This window comes from Pleurodeles waltl, chromosome 1_2 (genome assembly GCF_031143425.1).
Source record: "Pleurodeles waltl isolate 20211129_DDA chromosome 1_2, aPleWal1.hap1.20221129, whole genome shotgun sequence".
Classification (NCBI taxonomy): domain Eukaryota; kingdom Metazoa; phylum Chordata; class Amphibia; order Caudata; family Salamandridae; genus Pleurodeles; species Pleurodeles waltl.
The window spans coordinates 788,174,159-788,192,638 of NC_090437.1; the positions used below are offsets into that span (position 1 = coordinate 788,174,159).

The 18,480-nt window shown below is 46.3% G+C and overlaps 1 protein-coding gene across 1 annotated transcript in view; it reads right to left on the reverse strand.

The window, feature by feature from the left end:
- The window catches only part of SPOCK3 (SPARC (osteonectin), cwcv and kazal like domains proteoglycan 3), a 1,200,438-nt gene that overhangs the window by 49,615 nt on the left and 1,132,343 nt on the right, over positions 1 to 18,480 (reverse strand). Inside the window, exon 8 of the mRNA XM_069243980.1 lies at positions 1,829 to 1,891. Within this exon, the coding sequence (XP_069100081.1) occupies positions 1,829 to 1,891 (63 nt within the window). The remainder of the gene's footprint in view (positions 1 to 1,828; positions 1,892 to 18,480) is intronic.

The following is an 18,480-nucleotide window of genomic DNA, read 5'->3' on the forward strand; positions in this document are numbered from 1 at the left end:
TTGTTTCCTATCATCAAACTTCAGGCACGTTATTATACTGGCTCCTACAACAACCAGGTGAATACTTTTTAATAACAGTGATTCCTCTCTGTTTTTTTTTAAATCTTGCCAATTTTCCTCTTTTCTAAATAGACACATCAAAACGATGTCATCCTCGATATCTGGTATACTTAATGACTATTGCAGACGTTCTTTGTATGTTGTTCATACTTATACATTTTATTTGGTAATTGAGACCTTTCTCTGAAAAGAGTCATGTATTTGGTGGGAGCACTTAATATCATTTTGGATCTATCAAGCCCAAGCAATATGTTGAATTCTACTCAGCATAAAAGAAGATTGATTCTTGCATGGCCACAGTGCTTACCTCCCAATGAGCACTAGTCGCAGATGCGCAATAGCATTATCCAGGACTTATTGCACACATTTGATACACTTATATGACCAAAAAGTGGCATACGTGGACCTATATCACAGACCCTGATTCTTGTATTCCACATTTTTAGAAATGTTCTAGTCTCAAGTAGCACTTATGCTTGCAGAAAAAGCAACATGTGGCTGTGCATTCTTTAGTCGCAAGTAAATGGTGAAGTCAAAGAAATTGGGGAGCCCTGTGTGTTGGACGTTCAAATGTGGTCAACATATACCTAAAAGTTGCAGTTCCTTTTCCAACAATCTATGCATTTTAAAGATATACTTTAAAATTGCATGACTGGTGTGATGAATGTGGGATAGAGCATTTTTCTTTTTTCATTTTTCTAGCAGTGTAAGGAAAGTGATTTCCTCAGTTACAAATCGCATGTGTTTTATGGAGAATAAAAGTAAAAGACTAAGCCAAGATTTACAAGGCCCAACCGCTTCTTAGTGCCACATTAGCATAATTTTTTTTATACTAATGTGGCATTAAATTGGCCATTCTCCTTCGCCGTATTTAAAGTCGCGCAATGGTGCATTGCGCCACTTTGTAACCCCTTGCGCCACATTATGCCTGCACCAGGCATAATATATGTAGGGAGGACCGTAAAAATGACACATTGAAATTTGCAACATTTAACTGTGCCATTTTTAGCTTCATGTTTAACGTCTGCTCAGAGCAGGCATTATCAAGATGCACCCATTACTATCAATGGCCCTTCCTTTACTTTCCAGGATTAGCACCACCATTTATGGCACTAATCCTGCAAAATACCACAATAGCATCATAAATTCGGACGCTATTGTAAAAACGGCATACATATGTTGTTGTTCGGGGGTAGGGGTGAGCAAATAAAGCGGCACATCACAGCTGATGCGCCCCTTTCGTGCAAATCTGGCTCTAAATGTGCATTTACTCTATCCCTATGCAGCTCAGGTTTAGGGATGGCAGGCATAGGGCTCGGAACAATGACAGCGATGCTATCACTGTAACGAACAAAGAGCTTCTCAGCATCCACAAAAGGTGGAAAATGACCCCTGTCTTTTCACGTTTGTACTTTATGCTCGCTTAGTGGCAGAACATATTCATCTAATACAACACAAGAAACATACAAAGCGTGTTGACGTTAGCGTGTCAACTGATACTTTAATTTACTATTGTTTTGGTCTTTTTTTTTGCTACAATGCCCATAAAAGCACGCATTCAATTACAGCGATAAAACAGATGGAATATCTTTCACTCGGCAAGGTAATAAAGGTAAGTCTAATAGCTTTAAAAAAAAGTGTCATACATTTTGGTGGTTGAATTTAGTGTGGTATATCTTCGCTGGATTAATATTGATTTTCTGTTTCGGTTTCACTAGCGTTATTTATGTAAGCAATAAAGCCTTCAAAAGAATGATGTACAACTCACCTAGGAGTTTCTTTCCCGCTTGCTGCTTCTGTATGTTGCTAAGTTCCGTCTGGCAGGGTGGATCTGAAATGGCATTAAAATGTTATTGAAGAAGATTACAGCTGATCATGAGTGGAAACTGAACAGCAGTTTTTCTACATGCCTGTCAAACCATGCAATTGCGTTTTAGCCTGAAGCAGAACTATATCCCATCTTCCCGCTGACTGTCTCTTTCTTGCACGCTGCATGTTAGTACATGTATTTTCTATTGTGTATTGTGAAAAGGAGGTCGTTTCTTTCAATCGAGTTACTGAATACCCAGTTAAATCCCCATCCATTTCAGAACTTGTGGCAATTCAGCTTTAAATGAGAGTGTTCGAATAAAAAGACAGCATAGGAGAGACGGACTCGGGATGCAAGGTCTAGGGGCATGGGAAACATGTTATTCCACGCCCTACAATAAGTAGTGTATATAATGGGCCGGATTCACACAGTCATTTACTTATGCAAGCGCGACTTACACTTATAAATCAGTTCACGAGTGGAAAGAATTCCCACATCGGGACCTTGCGTTCTTAAATCCTTTTACTTCTTCTCAATGCTGCTCTACACTGATGTAGTATTGTGCATAAATGGATATTGAGCGTTCCAGGTGGGGTTTCCAGGACAGTTTGGGAATACTCCTATCCGACCAATTCTCACCAGTGGTCGAAGACCTTTAAAAAAAAGTATGGGAACTGTAAGCCTGAGTGAAGTGGGGATGGGGTCAATGAGTGTGGAGGCCGGGCCAGAGGGTGGCTAAAAAAAGACATCAGGGCCATAAGGCTTGTTCATTCATTGTCTGTCTGTCCCTGCTTACAAGCGACCTCATCCTTTCCTTTCAGCTTGACAGCAAATCACGGTCTGCATTAGTGAGGTCAGGAATGTTTTTATTTTTTTATTTTGATTAATAAAAAGTATTGGAATTGTTTTGGCAAGATAAAAAAATCTTGGGAAGGCCCAGTATTATTGTTTTATTACTGGGTGTGGCTTTCAGTGGTTAGTGAATGCAAATTAATGCAACGCAGCGCAGAGTGCTGCTGAAAATATATTAGGTAGGCATTGCATGGGAGAAGTATAGACGTTCTCATGCATCCTTCCATGTATTTTGATGCAAATCCAGATCTACAAAGACTTGTTAAACTGAGTTTGTGCCAAAATGGGGCGCCTACCCAACAAAGGCGCAACATGGGGAAATATCATCATTTCTTCTTACTACTCCATCTTTCCATGTGTGCTGCACTCTGCAGCACAAAAACAAAGAGTTATTTGCCTCTATGGTTGTTTTAGCACAGGAAGGTTTCCCTTCCTGCACTAAAACTATCCTGCTCATAACACAGGCACCCTTATACTATGGTGCAAGGGTGCCTGCATTTGTGCTAGGCAGCACACATTTTGCCTGTGTAAGGAGATGAGAAATGCTCCATATCTTTGTGAATATGGATCATTTCTGCGCTCTCCTTTTCACTCAATGCAGTACAGCAAGTTGCCTTACAGTGGTCCTTTGTGTGAAATAATAATAAATGTGGCCTTTTGTTCCCAATAGACCCCTCCCACTGTGACATCTGCTTCCGACATAAAGATGACAAAATAATTTCCAGCATGTGAAGCAAACATTTCAAAAATTGGTAGGGATCTAGGGTGAAGTTTAAGATAAAAATAAGTGCCACTGAACAGAGGAAAAATAATTCATCATGCATGTTTGTACAATACTTACAAGTAAACAAGTGGAAAATGCCTCCAGAGTGGCAGAAATCATGTCTGTACTGGTCACAAGTATACAGGTGTATGTCTGATAAAACAGTATAAACCTTCCTCACATGAAGGGCCATATTTATACTCTGGTTGCGCCGAATTTGCGTCGTTTTTTTCGACGCAAATTCGACGCAGAACTAACGCCAACTAACGCCATATTTATACTCTGGCGTTAGACGCTTCGGGCGCCAAAGTGCCCGGAGTGTGCGTCATTTTTTAGCGTGAACCCCTTCCTTGCGTTAATGATATGCAAGGGAGGCGTTCCCGTCTTAAAAAATGACTCCCAGGCCTTTACGTGGTATTTATACTCCCGGGCAAAAGAGACGCCCGGGAGTGGGCGTGGCCAAAAACGGCGCATTTGCGCCGCTTTTTAACGCCTGGGTCAGGGATGGCGTTAAGGGACAAGTGGGCTCAAAATGAGCCCAGAGTGCCCTCCCCTGCCCCCAGGGACCCCCCCTGCCACCCTTGCCCACCCCAGGAGGACACCCAGGGACGGAGGGACCCATCCCATGGACATTAAGGTAAGTTCAGGTAAGTATTTTTTTTTTTTTTTTTTGTGGCATAGGGGGGCCTGATTTGTGCCCCCCTACATGCCACTATGCCCAATGACCATGCCCAGGGGACATAAGTCCCCTGGGCATGGCCATTGGGCAAGGGGGCATGACTCCTATCTTTACAATGATAGGAGTCATGTTGATGGGGGATGGGCGTCGAAAAAAAATGGCGCAAGTCGGGTTACGACGATTTTTTCGACGCAACCTGACTTGCCCCATTTTAAGACGCCCATACGCCATTTTCCCCCTACGCCGGCGCTGTCTGGTGTACGTGGTTTTTTTCCACGCACACCAGGCAGCGCCGGTCTGCTAGCGCCGGCTAACGCCATTCAATAAATACGGCGCCCGCATGGCGCTTCAGAATGGCGTTAGCCGGCGCTAATTTTTTTGACGCAAAACTGCGTTAGCGCAGTTTTGCGTCAAAAAGTATAAATACGGCCCGAAGTACTAAACCTCCATGTGCAGATTTCTATATTTCCATGAGAATTGGGCACAGTTATTTTGTAAATCTGTGCAAAGTTGGGCATACACCAAGCCCTAGCACAGATGTCTTACTAACATCCCTATTCATTAAATTTCATAGTTTTTCTGGCCCATGCCTGTATTCTTTAAACCTATTGCTCTGATTACAGGTTGGCAAATTTAGATATGTGTGTTAACTCCTGTTGCCATGCATATACATATTCCAAGTTCCTAGGTCTTAACCATATTTCCACAACTTTCCCCAAGCAGTCAGTCAAAAGTCCTGAAGATTACCGGAGAGATGTGGCACACTAATACTGATACTTCTTATGCCCTAAGTTCTTAGAGAGAAGTAATAGCAGATATTTACTTCACCTTTTGAGAATCTCTATCTGGGGTGACAGTATTTACTAGGTGTAGTAAATTCCCTAATACCATCCATCCCAAATTGTGAGGAAAGTAGGCCTGGGAGAAATGTGGAACTCCGCGAAGTGCTCAAAAAACTCAGCCGCACTACACAGTGTTCCACAAGTGGCAGAGTGAGTTAGGTCATGCTGTTCATGCTGATTTTTAGCGCTGGGTGTTTGTCCCACACTGTAAAATCAGCACAAACGACACCCTGTGCAGTGCAAAAGGGCGCTACTTCTTTTCTGCCACTCAAGAAGGTTTTCTACATGAGCGGCAGCTTCCTCAACACAGAAGGAAAGTTGTGCAAGGCAAGCGGTAACGACCATCCGCAACTGCCCGCGTTGAGAAATCTTGTCAGGAGGTTGTCTAGAGTAAGATTTTCCTCGCTTGCAGTCGTCAACTTAACGCTGGCGAACGCAAATGAGGAAAAAAACTCCACTACGTTATGTGGAGTTTTTAGCAACTCTACGCTCTTAGTGGAGTGTGGAGTGGGAATAAACTCTGAAAACTCCACAAAAAGAGCAGAGTTCACTGCCCACCCCTAATGGAAAGCCTGCACAGTGGAAATCAACGGGCATAGGGTTATAAACAATGTCAACGATTACATATACCTTAAATTTTATTATTTATAGTTTGTAAAAAATCTTGCCATTCTTGCCGACAGATGTGTTGTCGCCTGCACTGCACCTAATAAACAGTGCCGTAGTTGTAGATGGTGAAATGCCTGTGAGCAAGGTGGGAAGTTTAGCAGGGGTATGGGGGCACCACCCTAATAAAAATAAAATAAAAGCGGCAATCACCTCGGGGCAAATGCTGGTGAAGAGAGTGAGTCAATGTTTGCCCCTCGGTGAAATGTCCCATATCCTTCACACAGATGCCTGGAAATGTTTTGTTATCTATGCCCTTTTCCTCTATGCAATTCAGCAATATTGGGAAAAGGTTTACATAGAAAGTCACAATAAACGTTGGTGAATGTTCGTACGATTTGTACTGTACACACGCAGGCACTTCCGAGAGAACACCTACTGCTCCCCATCGAGACGCTCTCATGTCTGCAGAAAATCTACACATCTGGTGGAAATTCTGCCTAAGTAAATTACATCTCAACATGCAAAAAGCTGCAGCTCGTTTTTTATATCAGTTTTATGCCCGCAGAGAGTTGGGCCTATATGTCCATGTTAAACCCTTTGACAAACTTACTAGAGCGGAGGTGAGCCTGTTCCAAATATGATGCATCGTCACATTCAACATAATGAAACTCTTCAAGAAAAATAGTAAATTGCAATGTTTTGATGTGTATTTAAGAAATAAAACTGAGAATTGTGTGGTAGAATATAGAGTTGGCAAATAAAGGATACATTACTGCTCTTATATATAACAACCTTTTGAAGAAAGAAACATAATAAAAAAATAATCTTGCACTGACATTGTGGTCAATATGCAAATTCATGTGTTACCAAGTTGTCCTAAGCAAGTTTTGAAGGGGCCATATTTATATCCTCCACAACCCATTCTCCATTAATTTGCCTTCCTCAAGTGCTTTCTTGGAAATAACTCATACTTGAAAACACAGTACCTGGCACCTTTTTGAGATCAGCTTCTGATAAGTAGTCTTGTTCTTCCCTTTAGGATCTGTGGCATCAATGAGTACAGTCCATTCCCGTATGTTGGTTCCCAAGGTGTGCTGTGGACAAGCAGCATGAAGTACAACCCTTTCGCCTAACATTATATCTCTGGCTGTTTACAAAGGTATTGTTGTTCATTGGTGGGTCCCATATTTGCAGAGCTTCCTAAATTCTTTTTGTATTTTTCAAAATTTGAGTCATGTGACCTGCCAATCCGAAGTGCCCTACTAATTTGAGTGGGTCCCTTGGTCAGTGCTGAGATCTAAAACTGTAATCTTTATTCAGGTTATTTACTGCAAAACGTGAGAGTTCTACCAGAGAATGGCTATCTATCCACAGGCTTCTGGGGCAGTCACCACTTTTACACAGTGGTTCACAGACCACATTACTGCACTAACATAAGCCAGTTTACATGATCTTTGCTATTTCTTCACATGTACCACAACTGCATTTTATATATTTGTACATTCATGCATCTGGGAGTATATTTTTCATTTACATGTGCATGCTGCACTTAGTAATGATTGCACATGTACACCATATAATGTGTTTGCTTTGTTATTGTCAGAAAGGGCATCAATTTATCTTACTGGTGTATTGATGTGATTTATGTATGACAGAATTTAGTGAAGATGCAATAGAAATCGTATGCTAATTCTTGTATTTTACGGCATTCGTCGCGATGTCTAGCATTTTCAAAATAGTCAGAAAAATGTATTTAAGACTGGTATATACATGCATTGGAGAGAGAGTGGTCTTGGGCATCCTGGGAAATTCGTGCAAGCTAAGCGGAAAAGATCCCTATCGAATGTCATTGGTTCCTTATCATCAACCATTTTTAAATGATTCAAGGCTGTTCTTTCAGCATTATATAAAAGCAGTGTCTTGACAATTTCTATGTGTTGTTTGTGGTGTCTTTCATTCTATTCTCTCCTCTAGACAAGAGACACTGGAGGGTAAATGGTCTGGTTCATTGTGGGAGTGTTGGAAGCTTGAAGCACATACCTTCTATTCTTTTTAGTGTTTAGTCTTCGCTCTGCCTCTCGCATCTGTTGCAATGGAATGACATATGACAATTACTAGAGCCAGTTAGCAAAGTTTCACCTGGAGTCAGATGTTGATCCTGACATGATAGGCCATATTATATTTTCCTGGGCAGTAGTAGGTATCCATAACTGCACTGTAGTCTATCTTTCAATGAGGGAGTATCTGTATGCAGATTCTGTCATTAATCTCTCTACTGCTCCAGTACAGTTCCATCACAATCTTCAGTCTGTTCAACGACTAGTCAATAACAGATGGGGATGCTGCTACTAGATCAATTTGTCAACCCAATCAATGAACTGATATATCTTTTAGGTTCAGAGAGAACTTTACTCAGAGTTTGGCGGTAGACTTAAAGATGTTTTTAAAAATGTTTTCCCCAAATCGTCTCCCAAGTCTGCAAACATGATACATTGATAGGAAGTGCAGCTGTCCTGATTATCTCCTTCTTGAACAGGGTTTCCTTTCCTAACCACATATCTCTGGCTCCTTCCTCGTTGCTCTTAGTGTAATCATTACCCTTATGTTCCCCCTTTATCAACTAAAGCACTTCAGCATCTTTACCTGGTCGCTTGGACTTTGGGAGGTCTGTAATACAAATTATGGGGCATATTTCCAAGCTACTAGCGCCACCTTGCGCCGCCTTTTTTTTTTTTAAGCTAAGGTGGCTTTTCCCCTACGCCGTATTTACAAAGTTGTGCAATTCTTGCATTGCAGCACTTTGCAACCACTGGCGCCACATTATGACTGCGTCAGGCATAATGTATGCAAGTGGGGCGTTATGACGTAGGTAGACCCAACAATATGGCTCAGTGAAATTTAGAATGTTTCACTGCTCCATTTTTTCTGTAATTTTTAATGCCTGCTCACAGGAGGCGTGAAAATGACGCACCTATTTTAATCAATGGGCCTCCCTGTGCTTTGCTGCACTAGCGTCAAAATGTTTGATGCTAGTGCAGTAAAGCCCCACAATAGCGTCAAAAAGTTTGATGCTATTGACCTAACGACTGCCATGGTGCGCTGTTTTGCAAATGCAGCGCAACCATGGTGTTGTTAGGTGGGGTAGGGGCGATGCAAGAAAAGTGGTGCATTGGGACTGATGCACCACTTTCTTGTCAATATGCCCGTAAGTGTTTCTTGAAGGAAGTATAAGTAGACATTACGTGGCTCTCACAGTCTCGCTATGCTACCAATGTATGTTCAACATTGGAATTATTTTGATTTCTACTTGCAGCACCAAGGTATCCATTTTAGCCCAGGGAACTATTTTAATATGTTGAACCTTTAAAGAGATAATTTCCATTTGGGTTTATCATTCATCACACTTAGGGGACAATGGGCAGTCATTAGCAATCTGAGGTTTCTAAGCTGGAACTACTGGCATCTAGTTAATCAAAAAGCCTTGAGAACCAGATGGCAGTAATACATTCTGTCATGCCTTTGTTTAATATGTTGGATCAGGTGTCAATTTTATTCTTACCAGTCAAGGTGTCATATTTTATTAGCCATAGTAGAGGAAACAGTAGTATACGGATTCATGTCTGTATACTATTAAAAAAATGTAAATGCACCCTTAATGCCATCATACAGAAACAAAATTATTGCGTTGGAGTGAGTGGGGCTCACTTGAAACTTCATCTGAGGAACGCAGGTGGGTGTACCAGCAGCAGCAGCATCAGCGTGGCACGGCTCTGACTACCACAAACGCCTAGTGGCACGGACACAGAGAGCAGAAAGCGGGTGTGAGGGGGCATGTGGACCCGATAACTTTTGGAGCTCTTCTCTCCGCGCCTCTCTGCTTCCCCGGCCCGCTGCTGCCTCACCTTTTATCTTTCACCCGACGGACGGGTAAACGGAGACCTGGTGCTCTTCTCTTCCCTTCACTTCGCTCCTCCAGCGCTCCTCACCTCTTGCTGCTTCTGCTGCCACCCGATTGGCTTCCAGTTGCCTTCCACCCAGATTTGGAAGCCAGGATGTAGGCATCGTAGTGGTGGTGGTCACAAGGTTGACCAGCACCTGAGTTGAGGGCTGGAGTGGCAGCGTTGATACCTGCAGTGAGCTGTTGAGTCTTGGTGCATCGGGATTTTTAAGTCGGGGGTTGAGTGGATACTGTGTCTGGCGCTGGTTCTGGTACTGGTTCAAGCAAATGTATGTCAGAACAATGCATGCTGGAACCATGCATGCCTGAACAACGCGGTCGGAACAAAAACCACGTTGTTACAACTAATGCCTTTACCGCAAATGCCTTAACAATGATTTTTCATTGTAAAGGCATTCCTGGTAAAGGCATGCGTGGAATGGCATGCATGGTTCCAGCATGTGACCCCTCTGGCCCCCACCCTGCCCCTAAAATTATAGTGAGCCCCCATCCCCGCCCCTAAAACCACCCCAATCCCCCGTCCCGCCCCTAAAACCTAAGACCACCCCAACACCCCACCCGCCTCTAAATTACCGAGACTCCCCACCCCTCGAAACCACCCGACCCCCCGCCCCCACCCCTAAAATTACTGCGACCCCGCCCGCCCCTAAAACCTAAAACCACCCCAACCCCCTACCCCTGCGCCTAAATCACTGCAACTCCCCACCCCCAACCCTAAAACCGCCCCAACCCCCCCACCCTGCCCCAAAAACCTAAACTACCCCAACCCTCCACCCCTGCCCCTAAAACTACCGCAACCCCCCACCCCCACCCCATAAACCTAAAACCACACCAACCCCCACACCTAAAATTACTGTGACCCCCCACCCCACCCCTAACACCCGAAAACCATCCCCACCCCGCCCCTAAAACCTAAAACCACCCCAACCCCCACCCCTGCTCCTAAAACCTAAACTACCCCAACCCCGCACTGCCAAAAAGTAAAAATACCCCAACCCCCACCCCTTCCCCTTAAACTAAAAATACCTGACCCCCCCACCCTGCCCCGAAACCTAAACCACCCCGACCCCCACCCCCAAAAACTGAAAATACCCAATCCCCCATCCCCCCCTTAAAACGTAAAATGCCCCGACCCCCTCTCCCCACCCCTAAACCTAAACCACCCTGACCCCATCCCCAAAAACTAAAAATACTCTGACCCCGTCCCTAAAACAGCCCCAGTTCCAGCCCCACTTACCTGATCACATTGTCCTCCAAAGCCGACTCCCTTCTTCTATGCCTTAACCACACATATGCGTGGTTCAGCACATGTGTGGTTAAGCCACCGAACAAGGAAGTCGTGGTTAACGAAAGCATTGTTCCGCTTTTGTTGTCCATGACTTAGTTGTTCGGGAGTTGTGATTCAGGCTGCTTCCTGGTTCAAGCACTTGCGGCACAATGGAGAGGCAGGGGGTGAGTCGGCGCTAGGACTGAGGCCATGGTCCCTCTATGTCAGTTGTTTACAGGCCTTCATATCTTTAATTCTGAGCCGATTTACCCACCTAACTTTCCTGTTTCACTATTCTTCTGACCTTGGAGGATCCCATTAGGAGGAAACCATAACCTTAAAGAAACTCCGCTCAGGACGTATGTTGCCTGGAAGGTCCTGTGTAAAAACTAGATCTAACCCTCTTCAAAATAAAGGCATTTCGGCTGTTCAGCTAACAAGTCAGGGTCAACTATTTTCCTTCTGGGAGACAGGTAAATCTTTCCAGAACTAGTTGAAGTGCGATATCTCTGTGGACCCGATTGAGGGTATAGAGCTAAATTAATTCTCATCAAAAAAACCTTTAAAGGATGTTTGCCAAGTGGAGAATAGCTTAGGGGGGCTTGGAGATCTTTGAGGAGCTAGCTACCCAATCCTCTCCTTCAGTAACTAAGGATCATACTCAAGGTCTCAGAAGGCCCTAACCCTGTTTGGAACGCAGCCTCCTCCCCCTCCCTCAGCCTATCGTTTGCTAATTCTCCACCTCTTGAGCAGCTCATGTCTGCACCTCAGGAACCTGGTGCTCAGTTAAAGACCACAGATTCTACTGACCTACGTGACTTTATCCTGCCTGATTTGGACTTAAAGTTTGGCAGTAGATAAGGGCATAAGGTAAAGGACCACTCTTTTCCTTCTGGGGGACCTCTGAGAGCGCCCCTTTCCACAGGACCACAGCCGTTTAACAGCTTTACCTCTTTACAAGACTCTGTCTATTCTCATCTATCAACAAGCTTAGTCGATGATCCAAGTAGTATGATACAGAGTCAACCTCCAGATCGGGAGGTGAGGCCCTCTACCTTGACTAGCTTGGAAAATCTGCTCTCTTCTATCCTTAAATTGTTGGAGAAATTTGTAGGTGGATCAGCCTATGTCCTCGAATCAGTGACAGCTATCCTGAAAGAACCGACTAAAGATAACAAAAATCGACATCTGCCCACAGACCCTTGTAATGTACGCTCCGTGGCTTCATTAACTTCATCATCCATAAAAGAACAGACCCCGCCCAATAGCGGCTCCAGAGCAGAGGCAAGTACACAAACATCTAAACCTCATAGAAATAGATCACGTGACAAAAGGTCTTTGCAGGATAGCCCAGTGAACTTCATCAGATTTATTTTTGATTCCCCCCAAGCTATCACTAAGCAAGAGGAAAATCTTAACCTTGCTGCACAGGAGGTATTTCCAATCTTCTAAATTCCATCTAATCGTAAGAAGGGTTCCACAGACACGCAGTCTCCTTCAAAAAGAGTGGAAGAAAACTATAAGAAAAACAAGAAATGTAAGAGGGAGAACCTTAAAAATGTGATAATCTCAAAAAAGCCGACCCGAAGGTTTAATAAAAGAGGCAGAAGAAAAGTACCTTTTCCTGAGTTAAGTGATTCCCCACAGGTTCATCTGGAGTCTTTAAATTCAATTGCCCAACCCTCCTTAGAGCCCTGCTCCTCTCCAAGTCTAACTTTACCAACCTTCCCATCCTCATAAGAGCATGGATGGGACGCCAAGAGGGTGCTCCCCTTCCTCTTCGGTGGTCTCCTGCCTTGAACCCAACAGCTCCAGGATTTTTGCCTCTGAGGCCTTCAAGAGAGCTCAAGGATGCCCCATTGTTAGACCTGACAGCCTTAGGGTAGTCACCCATAACTTTTTGCCTGCCTCCCTCCAATTTTTGGACACTGTTTTTGCTGGCTTCTAGACTCTGGGCACTTTACCACTGCTAACCAGTGCTAAAGTGCATATGCTCTCTTCCTTAAAACATGGTAACCTTGAATCCTACCTGATTGGACTGTTAATCTACTTATAAGTCCCTAGTAATGTGCACGCTATGTGCATAGGGCCTGTAGATTAAATGCTACTAGTGGGCCTGCAGCACTGGTTGTGCCACCCACTTAAGTAGCCCCTTTTCCTTGTCTCAGGCCTGCCATTGCAAGGCCTGTGTGTGCAGTTTCACTGTCACCTCGACTTGGCATTTAAAAGTACTTGCCAAGCCTAAACCTCCCCTTTCTCCACGTATAAGTCACCTCTAATGTTGCCCTAGGTAACCCCTAGAGCAGGGTGCTGTGTGGGTGAAAGGCAGGACATGTACCTGTGTAGTTTACACGTCCTGGTAGTGTAAAACTCCTAAATTCGTTTTTGCACTACTGTGAGGCCTGTTCCCTTCATAGGCTAACATTGGGGCTGCCCTCATACAGTATTGAAGTGGTAGCTGCTGATCTGAAAGGAGTAGGAAGGTTATATTTAGTATGGCCAGAATGGTAATATAAAATCCTGCTGACTGGTGAAGTTGGATTTAATATTACTATTCTAGAAATGCCACTTTTAGAAAGTGAGCATTTCTTTGCACTTAAATCGTTCTGTGCCTTACAATCCACGTCTGGCTGGGCTTAGTTGACAGCTCCTTGTGCATTCACTCAGACACACCCCAAACACAGGGTACTCAGCCTCACTTGCATACATCTGCATTTTGAATGGGTCTTCCTGGGCTGGGAGGGTGGAGGGCCTGCTCTCACACAAAGGACTGCCACACCCCCTACTGGGACCCTGGCAGACAGGATTGAACTGAAAGGGGACCTGGTGTACTTCTGAGCCACTCTTTGAAGTCTCCCCCCACTTCAAAGGCACATTTGGGTATAAAACAGGGCCTCTGCCCTACCTCATCAGACACTTGCTGGAGAAGAAACCTGAACCAGAAACTACATCCTGCCAAGAAGAACTGCCTGGCTGCTCAAAGGACTCACCTATCTGCTTTCTACAAAGGACTGCTGCCTTGCTGTTGGCCTGCTGCCTTGCTGAACTCTTGTCTGGCTGTAAAAGTGCTCTCCAAGGGCTTGGATAGAGCTTGCCTCCTGTTCCCTGAAGTCTCAGGACCAAAAAGACTTCTCTTTTTCACTTGGACGCTCCGTGCGGCGAAAAATTTAGACGCACAGCTTGTTCCGCGGCGAGAAAAACGCCGCACACCGACGCTGATCGACACGACGCCTTCGGGACGACCGGAACTTCGACGCATGGCTTCGCAAGGACAACGCCGCCCGACCTCTAGAGGAGAAATCGACTCGACGCCTGCCGTGAGATCGTAATTTCGACGCGCAGCCCTGCAGAACGACGCGCAGCCGGAAAACAAGCAGGAAAATCCACGCACAGACCCAGGACATCTGGTAATCCCCGCGATCCACATAAAGAGACTGTCCGCGTACCGGAAACCGACGCACGACTTCCCGCGTGAAAAATAACGACGCAAGTCCGTGTGTGCTGGGGAGAAATCGACACACACACCCTTTTTCCACGCCTCTCTTCTTCTGTGGCCCTCTGAGGAGATTTTCCGCTCCAAACCAGGTACTTTGTGCTGAAAGAGACTTTGGTGGTCATTCTGACTTTGGCGGGCGGCGGAGGCTGCCCGCCAAAGTCCCGCCGTCAGAATACCGCTGCGCGGTCAAAAGACCACCGCGGTAATTCTGAGTTTCCCGCTGGGCTGGCAGTCGACCGCCAGAAGGCCGCCCGCCAGCCCAGCGGGAAACCCCCTTCCATGAGGATGCCGGCTCCGAATGGAGCCGGCGGAGTGGAAGGGGTGCGACGGGTGCAGTTGCACCCGTCGCGATTTTCAGTGTCTGCTTGGCAGACACTGAAAATCTTGGTGGGGCCCTGTTAGTGGGCCCCTGCAGTGCCCATGCCATTGGCATGGGCACTGCAGGGGCCTCCAGGGGCCCCACGACACCCGTTACCGCCAGCCAGGTTCTGGCGGTCAAAACCGCCAGAACCAGGCTGGCGGTAAGGGGGTCGGAATCCCCATGGCGGCGCTGCCTGCAGCGCCGCCATGGAGGATTCCCCAGGGCAGCGGGAAACCGGCGGGACACCGCCGGTTTCCCGTTTCTGACCGCGGCTGTACCGCCGCGGTCAGAATGCCCATGGATGCACCGCCAGCCTGTTGGCAGTGCATCTGCGGTCCCCGGCCCTGGCGGTAGTCAACCGCCAGGGTCGGAATTACCCCCTTTGTTTGCTTTTTAAAGACTTAAGACATTCTTATATCACTTTCCAGTGATATCTCTACAAATTCACATTGCAACTTTATTCTTTTTGACCTACAATTATCCTGATAAATATTATATATTTTTCTAAACACTGTGTGGTGTATTTTTGTGGTGCTATATGCTGGTATTGTATTATTTATTGCACAAATACTTTACACATTGCCTTCTAAGTTAAGCCTGACTGCTCGTGCCAAGCTACCAGAGGGTGGGCACAGGATAATCTTGGATTGTGTGTGACTTACCCTGACTAGAGTGAGGGCTTTTGCTTGGACAGGGGGTAACCTGACTGCCAACCAAAAACCCCATTTCTAACATTGGTGATCAGCGGTGAGGATAGGACTTGTGTTTGTGCAGTGACATACAGTAGCTAAGTATTTCACTACCTACCCACAGTTGAAGGTCAACTTGATTTTTATCTCTTTTTGCAAAATTTCGTTTTTTAATTCCTGACAATTTTCAAAAACTAAATCCTCACTCAACATGTCTCTGACTGGGTCTCAAATGGGAGACTTTGACCTAGTCCTGTTGGATACATATACGGTCGAACAGCTAAGAGCATTCTGCAGGGCAATTAGGGTACCCACCCAAGGGGCCTCCAAAAAGGAGGACTTTCAAGTGGCGCTGAGGGCCTGGGCAGAAGCCCATTTAGTAGAGAATGATGAGGAAGAGGAGCCAGAAAATGGCCCCTCAGAGCATTTGTTGCTATCTGTGGATGATGTTACCACTGCAATTGTGCCCCCTTCCAGACCAGGGAGCAGTGTCTTTGTGCAAAGCCTGACCGCAGAGGAAAGGAGAGAGTTCCAATTGCAAATGGCAAAACTGAAAATTGAGGCTCAACAGGAGGAAAGAAGGGCTGAGAGAGAAGCCAAGCAAGCTGATGCTGAAAGAGCAGCCAAACAAATTGAAGCTGAAAGAGAAGCCAAACAAGCTGAAGCTGAAAGAGCAGCCAAACAGGTGGAGGCTGAGAGAGCTTTGGCTGAAAAGAAACTATTGTTGGCTCATGAACTGAGTCTCAAGGAGCTGGAGATCAAGGCGAGACAGTCTGAATCCAGCAATAATGGTGGCAGCATACAGACAGGACCTGCTGTAGAAAAGAAGGTTTGTATACCCAAAAATGTGGTGCCCAGTTTTGTGGTGGGAGATGACATAGATAAATGGTTAGCTGCTTACGAAGTTGCACTAAGGGCTCATGAGGTTCCTGAAGGGCAATGGGGGGTAGCTATTTGGGGTTATGTACCGCCATTGAGGAGGGACACACTCCTCACATTGGATCAACCTGATCAAAACACATACCCACTTCAGAAAGCCACTTTACTTGCCAAGTTTGGGCTGACCCCTGAGGGATACCGTCAGAGGTTCAGGGACAGCACCAAACAAACCACACAAACATGGGTAGATTTCTTTGACTTCTCCAGTAAGGCACTGAATGGATGGGTGCGGGGCAACAAAGTAGATGATTACAAAGGTTTATATGACTTGATTCTGAGAGAGCATATGCTTAACACTACTTATACAGAGTTGCGCCAGCACTTAGTGGATAGTAAGCTGACTGATCCCAGGAAGCTTGCTGAGGAGGCGGACCTCTGGGTTAGCACCAGAGTGTCCAAGAAGGTACCTGGGGGGGACACCCACAAAGGTGGTCAGGGTTCCCAATAGAAGAAAGAGGGGGGAGATAAACTTACAAATAAGGAACTCTCCAAAGGCCCCCAAAAGAATTCCCAGGGAGGGGGTGGCAACCCTTCCTTTTCCAGATTTGGGAAAAAGCCAGGGACTTATGACAGGTCAGGAAAATCCAACCCCGAATGCATGGAGTGTTACCAGTATGGTCACTATAAAAGCGACCCCCAGTGCCCCAAGAGAGCACCGTCCACTACCGAACAGGCACCTGGGTTGACTAGTGTAGCGCTCGGGGGGGAGATGGACCCAGATAGCTTTGGGGAACAGGTAGAGATTTCCCTAGTGTCCCTGGGAGAAGGAGAAATGGTGCCCAAAGCCCACATGCCCCAAAATACTTCCAAGTACAGGCAGTGGGTCACCATTGATGGGCAGAAGGTGGAGGCTCTGCGTGACACAGGAGCCAGTATGACTACTATCAAGAGTCAGCTGGTGTCAACAGAGCAGATAGTCCCTAATACATTCCACCAGCTCATAGTCGCTGACAATTGTGAGAGTCACCTACCGGTGGCTCTGGTTCCCTTTGAGTGGGGGGGGGGTCTCTGGTACTCTGAAAGTAGCTGTTAGTCCTGCCATGCCTGTAGATTGTCTGTTAGGCAATGATCTTGAGCATACTGCTTGGAAAGAAGTGGAGCTCAGGTCTCACCTGGAGATGTTAGGGTTACCTGAGTGGGTCTGCATGACCACACGGTCCATGGCTGACCGAGAGGGAAGTCAAGGGCGTCTGGAGCCTGGAACAATGGCCCAGAGAGCTGCCAAGAGGAGGGGCAAGGGGCACGGGAAAACGGCCCCAGAAGTTCCCGCCGTGGCTGACGGGGCTCCTGAGGAGGAGGCTCCCGAGCCAACTGGGGGAGACATTGCCACCCTAGGTGACTTACCTGAGCTTGCTGGCTGGCAAGTTGAGGGTGGACCCACCAGGGAGGAATTCTGCAAGGCGCAGAAAGAATGTCCCACTCTGGAAGGTCTGAGGAAACAAGCCTCAAACCAGGCGGCAGGTCAAGCCTCTGGCGATCACCACATATATTGGGAGAATGATCTCCTCTACAGTGAGCCTAAGGTTCCGGCCTTTGGGGCAGCGCGTACGCTGGTGGTCCCCCAGTGTTACCGAACCTTCCTACTGGGTCTGGCTCACGACATTCCCCTGGCAGGACATTTGGGGCAAGACAAGACCTTTAACAGGCTTGTCACCCACTTTTATTGGTCCAGAATGAGGACAAACTCAGATAAGTTCTGCAGATCTTGTCCTACCTGCCAGGCCAGTGGTAAAGCAGGAAAGAGGGTTAAAACCCCCCTGATTCCACTTCCTGTCGTTGGCACCCCCTTTGAAAGGGTGGGCATCGACATTGTTGGTCCATTGGACCCCAAAACTGCCTTAGGCAACAGGTTCATCCTGGTTTTGGTGGACCATGCCACCCGTTACCCAGAGGCAATCCCTCTGAGGACCGTAACTGCACCGGTAGTGACCAGAACTCTGATGGGGATATTTACCCGTGTGGGATTCCCCAAGGAGATAGTGTCTGACAGAGGCACTAACTTCATGTCTGCATACATGAAGTCTCTGTGGGATGCGTGTGGTGTAACCTACAAGTTCACCACACCCTATCACCCCCAGTCTAATGGTCTTGTGGAGAGATTCAACAAGACCTTGAAAGGCATGATTGGTGGCCTCTCTGTGGCCATGAGGCGTAA